At 39.7% G+C, this 18,242-nt stretch overlaps 1 protein-coding gene across 1 annotated transcript; it reads right to left on the bottom strand.

Moving 5' to 3' along the window:
- Window positions 1-643: 643 nt before the first annotated feature.
- LOC106584572 (serine/threonine-protein kinase pim-3) lies at window positions 644-4,224 on the bottom strand. Its single transcript, XM_014170009.3, has 6 exons — window positions 3,851-4,224; window positions 3,428-3,537; window positions 3,266-3,316; window positions 2,792-3,155; window positions 1,582-1,758; window positions 644-1,453 (listed from the first exon to the last, which is right to left on the bottom strand). Exons 1-6 carry the CDS (start codon window positions 3,933-3,935, stop codon window positions 1,263-1,265), a joined length of 978 nt encoding a protein of 325 aa, XP_014025484.1. The 5' UTR covers window positions 3,936-4,224; the 3' UTR covers window positions 644-1,262.
- Between the last annotated feature and the right edge of the window lie 14,018 nt (window positions 4,225-18,242).

The following is an 18,242-nucleotide window of genomic DNA, read 5'->3' as shown; positions in this document are numbered from 1 at the left end:
AGTGTATGATTGCTGTGCATGTGGTAGCAGGAAAATGGCTATGACCAGCTAACATTATTCCAAAACATGAGTATGGGCTCATGTTATTGTGATGAGTATTGTTTGGAGTAGTTTATGTATGACTAGTCAACCTTCACAACACAAACCTCATACAAAGTAATTCATATACAAAAGGTTTATTTGAAATTTTGGTATGAAAAATAATCTCCCACCATTACTTCACCCATTTGAATTTAAACTCACATTTCAGTCTCATTGAAGGGATTAATGAGATTTAAAATTGAATCAAACAAGTTCATTTGTTTTCTTATTTTTCAATAGATAACCAATACAGAACAATTGTGATATTTTCTAAGTGAGAAATTACCGGAATGCAAAAAAGGCCATGTAGAATTTTATTTCTGGGATTTCCATGAATTGATAAAATAAATAAATAGCCACAGTGTGGAATGTCTAGTACAAATAAATAATTTTACATGGGAGAATGTACATAAATATACATACTAATAGTAAGAAGAAAAGAAAGTCGATGAATATTGCATTGATTGTGCATTTCACACACAGGTCCCAGCCAAGCCCGGTGCTGTGTAGTGTCAGCAGAGATGGGGTACAGAAACGCAAGTGTATGAAACCCTATGAAGCCATTGAGGGAGAGAGGTTTTGATGCTTTCAGTACACATTCAGAGAAACAGATAATAAACCCCATTTCCAGACAGCTGTGCAGGTATTTACAGTGAAAGAGCAGCAGAAAGTTTGTGGTGTGGATGAGTGTGCGTTTCAAGTATTCCACCATGTCGGTGGGCGGGATCCTGCGTCACATGGTCCTGTCATGGGATTGGCTCTTAGCGAGACGGGGTTACTCTGGTTAGGTATTTCTCAAGCAACAGACAACCCAACACAAGGTTCATATGACTACAGCCACACCAAAGCAGCAAAAAAATAAAGGCACTCCAAATTAATGAAAATACAAAAACAGAGTTCATACTCTATAAGAGCAGCCAGGAGATCTGATATAAGGGGGTTACAGAACATGAACCAGCTAAAAATAAATCTTGAAATAAAAGAATGCTGGTCAAACCACCCAAGTAACAAGTTCCCAGGTGAGGAAACATTTCCTCAAAACAACAATGACAGAGTTAGAGGGAAAACCTTAAATTATAGTTGCCAACGAAAAGTCCTGTTAACTCGCTCTATTCGAGACTGAGGACCCACAAGTCCACAGGTCTGCAAAAATGTCCCCTTCACACAACAAGGTTGCCCAATCAGAGGCTCTCTTTGCTTGAGTTTGTGCTTGATGAGGAGTCAGGGGTAATTGCATGCAGGGTGATGTCACAACCCTCTGTTTTTGAGTCGTCGATTGGGACACGCATCCACGGGTGGTCAAAGATCTGCTCCAGTGTGGGTCTGTCAGAGGGCCTGAGGCAGAGGCACAACTTGATCAGTTGCTGACACTCTGGAGAGAGAGAAGGAGAGGTTTAACACCTGACACCCACTGGAGAGGACCAACACAGGCAGGCAGGTTGACAGACATAAGCTGTAAACTAAAGGATAGACAACAGCAGGACATTGTGAGACACGTACCAGTAGACACTTTCCTCCTGAAGAACAGACATCCCCCGAGGATCTCCTCGTCTTGTTCAAAGGGTATGTCGCCACACACCATGTCATACAGCAGCACGCCAAGTGACCAGACCGTTGCAGACCGCCCGTGATACCTATGGAATCGGATCCACTCTGGCGGACTGTATACCCTTGTGCCTGAAAAGGGGGGAAAATACAAATACAATTTAACATTTCAGAAAGTGGTACTAATATTTGAACCTAAAACTGAAAGATATAGGCCGACAGTGCACTTGTGTGTAATAAACTAATCCTTGGATGTGAACCAGACTGCAACACCATAAAGGAGCTCTGTCAGCTGACAGCCCTTGGGAAGATCTCAATTGCATACGCCTCATCTCCTTCTCAAAACCCATTGGATGAGAAAGCCAGAGGTCCCTCCCCCCTGACTGTCTCCTCCAATGGGATTGAGAAGGAGAGGATGGAGGGAGTGGAGAGAGGAACAGAGTACGCAATTGAGATCTTCCCATAGAAAAACCACCAGCAAGTCTCCTATCCCCCCCCCCCCCCCCCCCCCAGTGTCGACACTGTCTGCGTGGTGCCTGAGGCTGACTGAACCAAAAATACAGACCAGAAATTACTAGGGGGCAGACCAAATTCTGCACTATAGCATCCTACACTTCCACCCCATAACAAAGAACCCCTTTCCTCCTTAGTGTGACCCCCGCAAGGGCTCTAATAACTTGGACACCAAACAAAAACTGGAATGCGTGATGTGGGCCTTCAGGTGCATCCAAGACTCAGGTTTCACAACAAACAGATGTTACATGGCAGCTGGCCATTTTTAAAGCAGCCAATCATTTAAAAAAAGTGCAACAATGTTTCTATTCCCATTCTATGAATCTACAGGCAATGTTACACATTGTTAAACTAAATGTTAATAACAAAGTATGAAATTCAATTGAACTAGGATTTACAACAGATATTTCCATAGCCTTACAAAAAAGACACGGGACCATTAACGTTAAATGTGGCCTCAATAGACGGATAGACTATAAACAAGGTGTGAGGAAACGCTGCATCACCATCCAGGTTGCTTTGGATATGAATTAAGGTAATTGCAATGTCCTATATTCGTCAAATGACTATATTATCCGCCAGCGGGGGAAACAAAGTAGCCTGTGTATGTGTTAAACTGCAGCAAGTCAAGGAACACACGTCATGGACCTACCGTCAAAGTCTGTATAAACGGTGTCCTTGAGAATCGCCCCCGAACCAAAGTCAATGAGCTTGAGTTCTCCGCTACGTAGATCCACGAGCAGGTTCTCATCTTTGATGTCCCTATGGACCACTCCACAATTGTAGCAATGTCGTACCGCTTCCAAGACCTGACGGAAAAATCCACGCGCTGTGTCTTCGTCCAAAGCCCCTTTCTCGGTTATATAGTCAAACAAATCCTTGACAGTCTCCGGTCGTTCCATGATTATTAACCAGCCATCGGGTCGCTCGTACCAATCAATCAGCTTTATAACGCCTCGGAAAGTGGTTCCCACCTTTTTCAAGAGCAGAATCTCCAGAGGCACCAATGAACCGTTCTTTAAAATGAAACAATAGTATATGGTTACAATGTAAACCCAAACAATTTGCAGGAATAACCTATAATAAATAGCACATACTACAAAAACGTGTAGGCTATAATACTTACAAGGGTACCCCATTCCGTAACTCTCTCTTTAGCTACATGTTTTACAGCAACCTGGAATAGAAAAGGAATAGTGATCATGAGAACCGCATCAGTGTGGACGAAGCGAACATTGCTGCCATGTGGTGCGATCAAAACAAAGCAGTTTAAAAATGTTCCATTTACCGGCAAACAGTCTGAAATCCGACTACCGGCGTAGACTGTACCGAATCCCCCGCTTCCTAGTACAGATCCCACCTGGTATATTTTATCGAATGGCTCCTTCTCCACCTTCACTGTTAATTAAATTAAAAGAAAAAAAATGTAGTTGCAATCTCAAACAACCTTCAGGCACAAAATGCGCTCCAGCACGAGGGTTTCAAAATGGCTCCAGATTTAAGGTCAGACTTGCCGGCAAATCCTCCAATGCCTGACATATCAAATAATCACAAAACTATACTGGAAAACATTCCATGTAATAGCCTACATTAATTGCTACCACTAACGCCCAATTATTGACGCAGTAGGTTATATCATGTGGGTCCAACTGAGCTGTAACGTTAAAGGAAATAACCTAATATCACATAATTACGTAGGGAAATCCCATACCTTGCTGAAGCTGTATTTTCACTGGCAAATCCATGTTGGACGTGCTGCAAATATGGGAAAATGAGCCAAATTTGGACAGTAACATTATTACTCGTTCCCCAAAAGAAACTCCCAATTCAGGTTCTGAAAATGATGTCCAATTGAGCACGAGGACACCGAAATGCCAAAGATAAAACGCAGATCAGTCTTTAATTTCACAGCGAGAATAACGTTGAAAAGTAGTATTCCAACAAATAATACGTTGTTCTTCCCTTCAGATCAAAATCCCGAAAATGCTTCCTTTTGCGCACATGTGTTATTGTGAGCGTTAAAAAGTACCAGTCGGACACTTCGCGAAGTGCTGGATGATTCTCCCCGCGCACTCTGTAATCTCTGGCTGTAACGAGGTCGAAGCTACTCTTTAAAACCAATATTATTACTCCTAAAGGGAGTAGCGTAGATCCCTCCGCCTCCTTGTTTTTTTCTTCAAATTAGAGTATTAATTTCTCCGATTTCAAAGACCTCACGATTGTTTCAACAAATCTAAGCCTTGATCAGTTGACATATATAGACTCAAACTCAATTCTAAAATGTATTTAAAAGACATGCACTATTTTCATGTAGTAGGCCCACGAGACGCCCAAGGATCTTGCGACTGAGTAGTGCATTGTTCCATGAGAAATGGTTCATTCTATCCGGGTTCCTTGGGACGTCCCTAGCCTAAATCCTACCCTAAACCTTAACCATAACCAGTTACCTAACCCTAACCTTAACCATTATCGTAACCATTTTAAATTTCAACTTCATTGGGGTAAGGGAATAGAGGACTGATTTGCGTCCAGTCCAATTTAGCCAATCCTATTTCCTGTACAGAAACCATAATATGTTGGTGACCAAGAAAAGGAATATTAATTTAACTGCAGGCCTATGTGGCGGAAATGTATTTTTCCCACCTTTTCACTTGAACTTTGGAAATAGATAATAATAAACCATATGTAAAGTTAATTGGGAGATGTATTTTCCATTTTCCATGGCATTAATTCAATTGCCCATCAAAATGTCCTCTTTCCCTAAAATGTTGATACTGTAAGAAGAAAATCCATAACAGGATTGTATTGCTTTAGTCAGTCAGTGGTGCAAAGTACTTAAGTAAAAATACTGTAAAGTACTACTCAAGTAGTTTTATTGTGGTATATGTACTTTACTATTTCTTTTTTTGACAATGTTTACTTCACTACATTCCTAAAGAAAATAATTGACTTTTTACTCCACACATATTCCCTGACAACCAAAACTCGTTACATTTTCAATGCTTAGCAGTACAGGAAAATGGTCCAATTCACGCACTTATGAAGAGAACAATCCTGGTCATCCGTACTTTCTCTGATCTGGTGGACTCACTGAACACAAATGCTTGATTTGTAAATTATGTCTGAGTGTTGGAGAGTCCCCCTGGCTACCGATAAATAAAAATTGTGCCGTCTGGTTTGGTTCATATAGGTCATTTGAAATGATTTGTACTTGTGCTTTTTATACTTAAGTATATTTGAGCAATTACATTTATTTTTGATACGTATGTATATTTAAAACCAAATACTTTTAGACTTTTCCTCAAGTAGTATTTTACTGGTTGACTTTTACTTGAGTAATTTTCTATTAAGGTATCTTTACTTTTACTCAAGCATGACAATAGGGTACCTTTTCCACCACTGCTGTCAGTGCAAATAACTGTCTATAGAGGAAGCTAAAATGATAATAGGCAGTGTGTACTAATATTCATACCATGTCAATGTTTATCCAATTCTAAAATAACCCCAATTAATTAACTCCCACTCAATGTAACACTTGACTATTTATGCCAAATCACTGTTTTCCTATGTCTGTGTGAGCTAGGTGGATAATAAAGTGGTCACTGGGTGTTGGAATTTTTGTCAAGACTACAAAGACAATTTTAACATGTACTATATTGCAATGTATTTTGATGAACCAGATAGTCTTTCTGCAATATTCTTGTGGTTTCAGTCCCCCATAGAAAGCAAGAGGATCAGCCAACCATGTGCCATGATGCACTGTGTAGTGAATTTCCCTGATGGATCCCGTTCCCCCATCATCTGTCAGGAGGACGTGCCACAGTTTGTTCCTGGGGGGCAAGTCTAAGATAAGTCAAGGTCTATGATGCTAATGTTTTATTAATTGTTACATGGCAGATGTGGGTCTTTGAGGACTGTCTTAATGAATAGCAAAATGTGTCTATGCTTAACAGAGAGAGTTTTAGAGCAGATAATTATTATCCTCTGCAGACTTATTATTATATTATTATTGAATATCTGAAACATACAATATGGTTGCAGTGAAGCCGCTCAACAACTACATCATACCAGTCATCCAACAGATTCCCATTCAGAGTGACACACAGAAGCATCCAGGGTCAATGCCCTGCTCAAGGGCATGTTGACAAATCTACCACCAGGGTAAAAAACGTGAACCCGAACCCTCCAAGATCCCCCCCACAGTATCCCAATAGCTGTCCCTCAACTATTCGAGACCCCTCCCATAGTCCCCCTGTCACAAAAAGAGCCGTGTTGAATAGACCAAACTGCAGCGGGAATATGGATGCTCATGTTTTAATTCAAAAAAGGAGTAACGCATCCACTGGAAAACAATATACACGACAGGAACAGTTTTGCAGGCACACAACACGCAGTGCAAAAACAACTACCCACGAAAACCAAACAAACACACACCTACTTATGGGACTCCCAATCAGAGGCAACTAGAAACACCTGCCTCCAATTGAGAGTCCAGCACCCAAAACTACACATAGAAAAACAAACCTAGAACCTATACCAAACTAATACACCCCACTACACCACACACAAAACCCCATAATACAAAACAAATATACCTCTGCCACGTCCTGACCAAATATAATAGAAATAATACCTAAATATTGGTCAGGACGTGACACCCCCCCAAGAAGAAAAATAAAAAATACAATTAATTCCATTCCATTCCCCACCCCCAAGAACCCCCCAATGCACCAACAACCAAGATAATGAACTAAAGAGAAAAAAGGAAAAGACAGAAGAAAACAGCAAACAACAATGCAAAAAATAAAAATTAAATTAAAAAAACATTTAAAACAAAGGACATCAAGGACAACTAAAATCATAACAGCAATGTCAACTGTATATGTTTGTGTGCATGTCTGGCACTATTACATGTATGTGTATGTTCTTGTATATGTTTATTTGAATGAGAGTTTATGTATATGCATGTGTACAAACACCTGCACGGCATCAGCCTCAGGCAAACTGGTATTAGTTGAAAAACTCTGCCCCTCAGTGTCATTCAAACTTACTTTTTTTTTTTTATTATTCTTTTTTTTACTTTTATCTTTCACCATCATTCTATCTCCCACACAGCAACTCCACTCCCACTTGTCTCCAATTCCACATCCCAACCCTCAGCTTCCCTCAGCCCATCCCATCTATCTCTGCTGGCCACCCACTTTGGGTTTCTACGCAACACATATCTTTCAACTATGCTGTGATGTTTAACGTACAATTTCAATCTATCTGATCGAATAGAATCCACAGATTGCGAGTTGAAGATACATTTTTTTACTAAGAGTATTAGTATATTAGTAATTGACTGACCCGGTCTCTCCAGATCTCCTAACAGTACTATTTCTAGGGTCAATTTTAGATCAATGCTATGCATTTCCAGCCATTCCTGAACCTGAGACCAGAAACAGGCTACCTGAGGGCTATACCAAAATAAATGGTCTATTGATTCTGTATCCTCACAACAAAATCTGCAGAGCTTCGATGACTCTATGCCCCAAATATTCAACATTTTGTTGTTGGAAAGAATTCTATATAATAATTTTAGCTGAAAAGCACGAAGTCTTGAATCTTGCGTTGTTTTATATATCAACTCATACACCCTGTACCATGGAATCGGTACATCAAAATCTCTTCCCAACTATTTTGCAATTTGTATGGCACAGTTGTCAACATCCTGGTATACTTTCCTATTTATGCTATTTTTATTCCTCTGACAATTTTTATCCTTTATATTGGGCAGACAGACCAGTTCCCTACCTCCTCCCGCTGCCACCTGCCTCCTCCATTTTTGTGGTAATGCTGTAATCAATTGGTTGTACTCTTGGATTGAGCAGACCTTCCTTCCTCTGCAGACTTATTAATTGGTGTGTGTTATTCATCCTCTAAAATACTTTCCGATTATGCATTTGTTATAATGCATAAATCCAGAAAATATATTCTACATTTTAACACCAAAACTTTTCAAGACACACTGCCAAACAGGTTTCAAAACAAACTATACTGAACAAAAATGTAAACGCAACATGTAAAGTGTTGGTCCAATATTTTTTATTTCATGAGCTGAAATTAAAGATCCCGGGAAATTCTCCATACGCACATTTTTTATTTATTTCTCTGTGCACAAATTTGTTTACATCCCTGTTAATGAGCATTTCTCATTTACCTAGATAATCCGTCTACCTTACAGGTGTGGCATATCAAGAAGCTGATTAAACAGCGTGATCATTACACAGGTGCACCTTGTGCTGGGGACAATATTGGCCACTCTAAAATGTGCAGTTTTGTCACACAACACAATGCCACTGATGTCTCAAGTTTTTATGGAGTGTGCAATTGGTATGCTGACTGCAGGAATGCCCACCAGAGCTGTTACCAGATAACTGAATGTTAATTTCTCTACCATCGTCACCCACAACATCGTGGACCTCTACATCCACAGCCCAGGACCTCTACATCTGGCTTTTTCACCTGCGGGATCGTCTGACACCAGCCACCCGGACAGCTGATGAAACTGTGGGTTTGCACAACAGAAACCATTTCATGGAAGCTCATGTGCGTGCTCGTCATCTTCACCGGGGTCTTGACCTGATGGCAGTTCCACGTCGTAACCAACTCCAGTGTGCAAAGGCTCACCTTCGATGGCCACTGGCACGCTGTAGAAGTGTGCTCTTCACAGATGACTCCCGGTTTCAACTGTACCGGGCAGATGACAGACAGCGTGTATGGCGTCGTGTGGGCGAGCAGTTTGTTGATGTCAATGTTGTGAACATAGTACCTCTTGGTGGCAGTGGGGACTATGGGATTGGCAGGCAATAACTACAGACAACGAACACAGTTGCATTTTATCGATGGCAATTTGAATGCACAGAGATACCGTGACGACACCCTGAGGCCCATTGTCGTGCCATTCGTCCGCCGCCATCACCTAATGTTTCAGCATGATAATGCGCAGCCCCATGTCGCAAGGATCTTTACACAATTCCATAGCTTGCATGCTCACCAGACATGTCACCCATTGAGCATGTTTGGGATGCTCTGGATTGATGTGTACGACAGCGTGTTCCAGTTGCTGCCAATATCCAGAAACTTCGCACAGCAATTGAAGAGGAGTGGGACAACATTCCATAGGCCACAATCAACAGCCTGATCAACTCTATACGAAGGAGATGTGTCGCTCCACGTGAGGTACTGACTGGTTTTCTTATCCACTCCCCTACTTTTTTTTTAAAGGTATCTGTGACAAACAGATGCATATTTGTATTCCCAATCATGTGAAATCCATAGATTAGGGCCTTATGAATTTATTTAAATTAACAGATTTTCTTATATGACCTGTAACTCAGTCAAATCTTTGAAATTGATACATGTTGCATTGATATTTTTGTTCAGTGTAGCTATATTTTGTGGTAAAATTGGAGATTTCAAACTAAAATCATAAATATGGTTGTAAATTCCTTTATTTAATCTGTTGAGAAGTCAATATTTCTCACCCCTGATTGGACTCAACCTTGAGTAATGTTTATAGTGTGTGTCGCTTTTGTTAAACAGTAGCTCTATATAAATTGAGATAACCAATTAGTGTTCTCAAGGGCAAGTGGTTTTAAAAGTGCAAGATCAGAGGCGACTAGGACAACTTATCTTAACAACTTGGTATTATATAAACGTCACTGTTGATATGGTTGCTATAATTAGGTGCAGGAGCTTTGATCTTGGAGTTCATGCTTGAAAAGCTCAGCTATGTACAGTAGTTTAACCTTTGTTTAGGATTTCCATTTTTAATTGAAATGTGCGGCTCTCGTGATCAAGTGTGGAACTTTGGAATGCTGTTGTGAGTGTGCATCTCTTTCATGTGACGTGTCGCTTTTTTCAAACATTTGCAGTATTTCCCAAGTCATGTAACCTATGGAATCATGTACACTGTAATGGGGTTACTGTGAATTTGACAGCAGCTTACAGGCAGCTCTGTGGCAAGTAACATGATGTGTTTCATATTACAGTATACCTACTGTAATAAACTGTAGATACAGTATCAAAGCCGTCAATAAAGGCTGACCCCTGGTGGTGACCCCACTCTCCGAGGGTGTCTCAGGGGGAGTGTGAATGTGGGATATACAAAAAACACATCCATTTCACACCACACACGTACAGGTGTGAAAGGTTGCTGTTGATAATGGCAGACACTGGCCGTGACCCCACTCTCCGAGGGTGTCTCAGGGAGAGTTGGAATATGGAAAAACACATTTCCAATTAGGACAAATATAAGCACCCACCAAATTATTATTATTATTACGTAGGAGCCCCACAGTCCAAAGTGATCAAATTATGCTTAGTCATTCTGATTTCAGAATCATTGAACGGACATTTTATGTTGCTTTCTTAAGATGCATCTCCTCACATTTTACATAACTGAACCTTGACAATATGCAAAATATTGCCAGCCACTGTGATCAGTTGATAAGGTGGATTGTCATGAGTTTCTCACTAAATACAGATGATTTGGTGGTACTTTAACATGTCTGAGTCCACACAGTTGGTTGAATATGATTTGGAAAGATTGCCTTTTTCTTATTCAATAAGACGTACATGTGGCTAATGATATCATCATGATCAGCTGTGTGTGATCATGATCATGCGTGCGTGATCTTTGTTAAGCATGGTTATTAGTCTATATTTATACGTGTGTCTCGCTCTCACACACAGACAAACAGAGACTGTCTATTGGCGAAGATTTGAGGTAATGCGCTCTCTTGAGTTTCTTTGTAAATTAGGCTGCTGTCTGAAATAATGTTACATAATGCTGTCACACCAAGCACTGTCATAGTGCTACAGCCTTGCATAACTGTTTACTAATAGATGGACAATAGTAATTGCAGTCAACTTATTAATAATATAATAATTATAATACTTATTATTGCTCATATATTCCTTTTTATAGGTCGAGATGATTCAGAAACCTTTCATAAGCAAATTTCATGCTATAAAAGAATGGCAAAAGGGTTATGACACATTTGGCAAAGCATGAGATGTAAGACCTATTATATCAGAGTTTTACAAACTCGTCCTCACTCTAGCACTACACAGCTGATTCAAATAATCAAAACTTGATGGTGAGATTGGGAAACCATGTTTTATATCACCATAAGTAGCATGATTTTGCTTATAAATGATTTGTGTAGCATCTATGAAGTGCTTAGAAAGACTTTATGAATGCTACAAAACAAGCCTTATAAGTTGTTGTTTGTTTAAAGTGGGACCTTGTGAGAAGGTCAAAGTAACTGGGCAACTCTAGAGTATGGCCTACTTTACGGAACATTTGCAACAATGGAGGCTGCCATTTTAGGGTTGGGTCATGAAAAGGTGGGCAGTAAGTACCAACTCCCAGGTAAACATTCACTTGATTTCCTAACCCCTCCCCTTGCTGCGGACGCAAAGTGTTTACTCCTAACAGGCTGTTCAGAACAGTGTGTGCTTCACATAAACACCAAGAGAAGGGACAGAAATGCCCAGAGGGCTGAAGCAGAGGACTTTATAAAAAACAAAATCTTGTTTGATTGTGCTGCTGAGAATGAGATTTATAGCAATATACTTTGCGCCCAACACAGATTCTGTGGTGCCACACTCCTGTGCCTGTTGCGATGTGGCATGCTTCCCACCTGAACTTGGCCCAGTAAACCTTTTGTAATGTGAAAGGCACACAAAACAGAGTGTGATTTTGAAATGTGAAACAGATTTGATGCATTTTACTATTAAACTGTAATTGGGGCTGGAGCTTTATTTTCACCCAAGAAAACATGACATGTGGGTTGATGATTGCTGTTTATGTCTGCATTAGTTGGCTTTTCAATTTGATCAAATGTAACGTAATAAATTACAGTAGCATCTATCTACTTTGCTAATTAGGTGTTCACAGCGAAACACACAGAAACTAGAGACCGTGAGTAACTTGGTCAAAAAGAATGGCACCGATTGGCCTATAGGTGCTGCTGTTATAAGCAGTCTCACTTAAACCCTCATGTCCGTTGCCCCATTTGACCTAGAGACTTGAAACTTTGTATGTAGGTGTCTTTCCTCATGCTGAACAAATGTGGTATGTAGGCCCATTGTACATCTCTTAACTTAGCTTGAAAAGGCTAAGGGATTGATTAAGAGATGGCTGAGTTATTGATAAATCAGGAAATCCGATTTTACGTGTACATTTAAATCCACTCCAAAATGGCAGATCAACTTGAAACTTTTTAGGGTAATCAAAGATTACCATGTTGAACCATGTTGAATTTGCCATTGATATCTTATGAAATAAAGAAACAATTAACAATTCACTTTTTTTGACTATGTTAAGCTAATGCTTAAAATAATCCCCCAAAATATTATTCTCATGGACTAAAAGTCAGATTCACTCCAAATTTGGTCTTTGGACTCATCACAACAGTCCTTTAAGAGTTTGAGAAAATAACGTTGATGCATTCAAAGATGGCAACACTATACCAGTAGATGCATATTAGCACTAATATGCTAAAATAGGCTACGAAAAATGTAAAAAATCTTCTTCTCATGAACCATATGACCAAATGACATCAAATGTGGAATGTAAGCTCATAGTACATGTCTTAACTTAGTAAGCTAACGGATCGGTCAAAAGATGGTTATTGACAAATCAAACATCAGATTTTACATGTCCATTTAAACAACTGTAAATCCACTCCACAGTGGCCTATCAACTTGAAACTTGTCATCGCTGTCATGGACGTGCCTAAGATGTACCTCAATGAATTTGGTATTTATATTTTAAAAAACAAGGAAACTATTAACAACTCATTCTTTGCATGTGTAACACTAATGCGCAAAATCATCTGCAATCATCTTCTACTCATGAACCATATGCCAGATTCACTCCAGATTTTGTATTTAGACTTTTTACATCCGTCTTTAATGGAAAGAATTGTTGCTGCATTCAAATATGTCCGCACTGTACCTATAGGTGCACGTTAGCACATTTGCTAATGCTAAAAATGCTTTAAAAATGTTCTTCTCATGAACCATAAATCAGATTGACTCCAGATTTGGTAAATAGATTAAATGAATTAGCCTGTAATGAATTTGAGAATGATTAGTTGCTGCTTTCAAGCCATGCTACAACACTTGATAGCACCATATCACACCAGGGCTATACGAACTGAACCGATGGACATGGGACCATGACATTTGGTATGTAAACCTTATGTATATGTCCTTAGAAGCTGTGTGTATATAAAATCACTGCAACCTTAGATGGCTGCAGCAGACCAGTTTGAGGCATTATAGATATCATTGGCACCAGTGGCACCGTAGGATACAGAGCTTCTCAAAGTCAGGGAGCGTGGTCGACAAACGGATTAGGAAGTAGGTCCAAAAGGGATCTTCCTAGCGTTGGAGGTGAGCAATCATCACTCGTGTGAGACACTTACTGATGCTGTTTTCTGTTAGAAACATTCACAGCCAAGGGAAGGAGGCAAGGTTCGCTTTTGAAAGAGTCTCTCTCCAATAAACTGTAATTCCTCTGAATCCACTGATTCGGGTCACTCATCTGTAGAATGTTTTTGTATTTCCCCTGCATGCTTGCTTTCAGTTTCCCAAATTTGACACATTTTCTTTTCATTACACAGACAGACAGTTCCTCTCTCAACGTGAAAAATCTTTGAAACACTCCCAACCGATAACCACCAAACCTTGATGTGAAATAGAACATTGTCATGCTCTGACCCATATCTCCAGTGGCGACCCGTCATTCAGGGCAGGTGGGAATTTCTTTGGGGGGGGCTTACCTGTTTTGAATGTTATTTTGACATTAATACGTGTCACATATCAGTTTACAAACAATGTAAAAATATATGTTTTTAAATCATTGAGTTAATAAAGCTGCATACAGCTTAGTGTTCTGTCACTCGTGGGAACAGTACTGTACGTCACCGCCAAGTCTAAGGGTAGAGCTCGAAAATTCAAGCCCCTTGGATGCTGCCATAGAGTTACATTAGAAGTGCCCATCCAAGAAGACTCAAGGTCATTGGCCACAGACAAAATGACGTCAAATCACGTTATATGTACAATAGCTTTGATTGGACTGAATCTTAGCTAGCAGTCATCATGATGAATCAAGTCGACAATCGACTTGCAAATCCTTTTTAATCGTTGTCATATGAAGAGAAATAATGAAGAGAAATTATAGATAAAACGTATCGGTGCTCATCGGCCATTGGACATAAACATTACACAACAAGTTGGAAATCGCAAATTCAACAATGAGTGGTTTGAAAGGAATCAGTGACAGTGGCTAACTGCAAGAATTGCAAAGCAATCACTAGCCTGCAGTTCCAATATCTAGCTGTGGGGTCCCAAATCTGGGATTAAGTGTCTCTTTTCCAAGTTTAAAATGATAAACATTCAACATTGGCCATGCTGTCAATGAAGCATGATTTGTGCTGCTCTCAAAACAACTGTTAACTCGGAACTGCAAAAACTTGACTTCAGTGAGTTCAAGGCAACTGGGAAATCCGGAAAAAATGAGCTCCGACTGGGAAATACGTTTTGAACGGTCATCCAACTTGGAATTGTAAGTCGGGAACTCTGGCCTCTTTGTAGAGCTATGACCTGAAGATCAATGACGTCATCATGATTCAACCTTGTTTTTTTCAGAGTTCCCAGTTGTCTTGAAAGCACCATAAATCCAGAGAAGGCTAGACTTTGATGACAAAATTTGGCCCACGAAGGACAGCCGTGCCACCTTCCTGTTCAAGTGAGCGCAGCACAACAAGGTGAGTCCAAAAATGTATTGTATGCTGCTGCATAAATTATGTAATATGCCAGGGAGATATGTATACTGTAGATAAGAAAGTAATACTAAGTGTATGTTGTGTAGTAAGCTGTTACTAGCCCATGTGCCTCACCATAATAATTTTATCTATTTTCACCTCTTAATTTCGCCTACTGTTCTGACTTGGTGGTGCACATGTAGCCTATAACCTGTTTTAGAGAAATGTAATCAAAACATTTTGAAAGAGCTTTCATTGTCTGCTTATATGCCCCCTTTATTTAGCCTACAGTTCTGACTTGGTGTACATGGAGAACACAGTAAGAACGGCCCATGTTCTGAATTCTGTCACTGTACATTTCAAAAGTGCTAAACAAATAGTTATATTGACTACGTCCGTCCTAGCTCGCTCAATAATGTCTTAATCGAAATTACTCTTGTCGTCCCCTTATGCCATAATTTGTCCATCTCAATTGTCAGTAGAAACCACATTTGTTTAATCACGTCAGCCATATTAGCTATGTTTTTTTAAAAGGCAGTAAATTAGGCTGAATTAACTGTTTCGCTGCCAGACAAGGCTCCGCTGATAGCAAGGTGTAGCAGTGGTAAGGTGTTGGGACTGCTGTTGGGACAACTTTATGTAGGCCCTAACAGTTTGTGGGCACCATTTGTCACCGTTATAATCAATGTATTGTTTAGTGTTGTGTTGTGTAGTGGCTTTACTGGCATGCATCCCACTTTTATTATTTTTTTGCCCCACTAAGATTTACATGCTAAAATTGCCACTGCATATCTCTACATAGTTTTACAAACATGCGCACGCAATGGATGTGATTTGATGTGGTTTACAATCAAAGTTACCTGCTGCAGTATATCTCCGAGTTCTGTGCTCAGCTCTTTAGCTGGCAGTTGCTCTCGGTGTATCATACAATGCGCCCATATGGCAGAGGGAGACACATTCATAATTATAGTGCAGAGGCTTGCCTGCCGTCCCGCCATAAATGGAGCCTCTTTTGTGCAAAAGCCCACCATTCGATCCAATGGAATCTCTTTTTCTTCAATATAGCCATGCAGCACACTGAACATCCCCTGTGCCGTTTCATCCTCGGGATTCCTGAGACAGAACAACATGTCCTCTTGAATAGCATCCACTGACATGTATAGCGAACAAAAGTCAATGCATGGGAATTTCATCCCTCACAGCTAACGTACATTTGAAGAGCACAAGTTGGGGAGTTTTTAAGTTTCTTCTTGATTGCTAGCAGTAGCATAAATTCTTTGTTCAACAGTGTTATCTGACAAACGTATTGATGTGAGTTTCTGTGCCTCTACGTCCCCACACATTGTTTTCACCATATCAATTTGGGGCCGGTAATATCTAAGTCTCTGCAATAGTGTTTGGTTTTTTATAGTGTAGCGGGCTTAGCCATTCACTGTGGGAATGATTCAAGTGTGACCTTTTCCCATGATCTAAGGATGCTCTCTGGTTGAATTTTATCTTTTAGATTTGAATCATTTTCATTATATTTTGAAGGTTAACCACATTACAATGATTTTGAGATAATGTTTTTCATTTTTGGGCTAGGCCCCTTAGTTCCAGTGAAGGGGAATCTTAACACTATAGCATACAATGATTTTCTAGACAATTCTGTGCTTCCAACTTTGTGGCAACAGTTTGGGGAAGGCCCTTTCCTGTTTCAGCATGACATTACCCCTGTGCACAAAGCGAGGTCCATACAGAAAATGTTTGTCAAGATCGGTGTGGAAGAACTTGACTGGCCTGCACAGAGCCCTGACCTCAACCCCATTGAACACCTTTGTCGTGAATTGTAATGCTGCCAGACCTCACTAATGCTCTTGTGGCTGAATTGAAACAAGGTCTCGCAGCAATGATCCAATATCTAGTGGAAAGCCTTACCAGAAGAGTGGAGGATGTTATAGCAGCATACTTTTGGTCATATAGTGTATATATATTTTTCTATATTATTTTTTTTCAGGATTTGGGAAATTCTCCCACGACCCCATTTTCATGTCAGGCGACCCCTAGTTTGGGAACCGCTGCATTAGTCAAATTGACCCAAAAATGGGTATATCATCTCAATACATTAAAAAATGACTTTAAGAATGATTACCTGCTGCATTCAAAGATGACAGGACTAGAATAAACTTCCCTAACGTCATTCTTGTGGTATTGACAGATAAACATGGTAATGCTTTCACTGATTGCACATAAAGTAAGATAGTTCATACATAATACCGTGCTTGCTTGGTTATCCAACTGATCTTGTGTCCTTTCTATCATCCTGTGAACCCCGTTCATTGCTACTAGAAGCTATATTATTAGTTTAGTATGGGTTGATTAATGTCTCACCAATGAATACTGTAGTTAGTAATCCATAAACTGACATCAAATGGTGGTTTTACCCTTTCAGCTCTCCAAATGTACCTTACCTGCAGACAGAGTTGGCTAGAGGCTCATCACAACAATAGTAAACTCAGACAAAGGTCATTAGGAATTCCAGTGCATAGACCAATAAACCATTAAGTACTGCTATAATTGCCTAACATTTGCACAGTAAACCAATTAATCCTAACAAATCTATAGCATTTGAAGAATTTGCTTCTTGAATATCTCCCCTTAAAGCTGCAATATGTAACTTTTTGAGCGATCCAACCAAATTCACATAGACATTCTATTTATAGAGCGGTCATTCTCATTGAAGCAAGTCTAAGATGCAGTAGATCTGTTCTATGTGCTCTATTTCTATGCTTCTTTGATTACGTTTAGTTTTTGTGTCTTTTACTTTCGGTTTTATACACCAGCTTCAAACAGCTAAAAATACAATATTTTTGGTTATGGAAAATATATTTCACAGCGGTTTAGATGGCACAATGATTTTCTACTCTATACTTGCTTGTTTGGCCACATAAAATGAAATTAGGCGAACTATTAGAATTTTAGCAACCAGGAAATGGCGGAACGATTTCTACATAGTGCATCTTTAACAAAAAGTGTCAGTGATTTTTTTTCTTCCACATATTGGTGTGAATGTCAAACGTACATTGATAAAATGGATTGAAATATGCTAAATGTAATGAGGTCTGTGTGTAGCTTGTGTAGAGGAGTCAGGCGCAGGACAGCAGATATGAGTAAATAAACGTAATTTACTCAAAATGGACAAATATAATACAATAAAGCGAGCCCACATAACAGACCGTCTTACATACAAACAATTACTCACAACCAAACATGGGGGGAACAGAGGGTTAAATAATGAAC

The sequence above is a fragment of the Salmo salar genome, chromosome 23, assembly GCF_965601325.2.
Source record: "Salmo salar chromosome 23, fSalSal1, whole genome shotgun sequence".
In the NCBI taxonomy this organism is placed as follows: domain Eukaryota; kingdom Metazoa; phylum Chordata; class Actinopteri; order Salmoniformes; family Salmonidae; genus Salmo; species Salmo salar.
The sequence above is the reverse complement of the archived record's forward strand: the minus strand, read 5'-3'. Positions and strand labels throughout refer to the sequence as shown.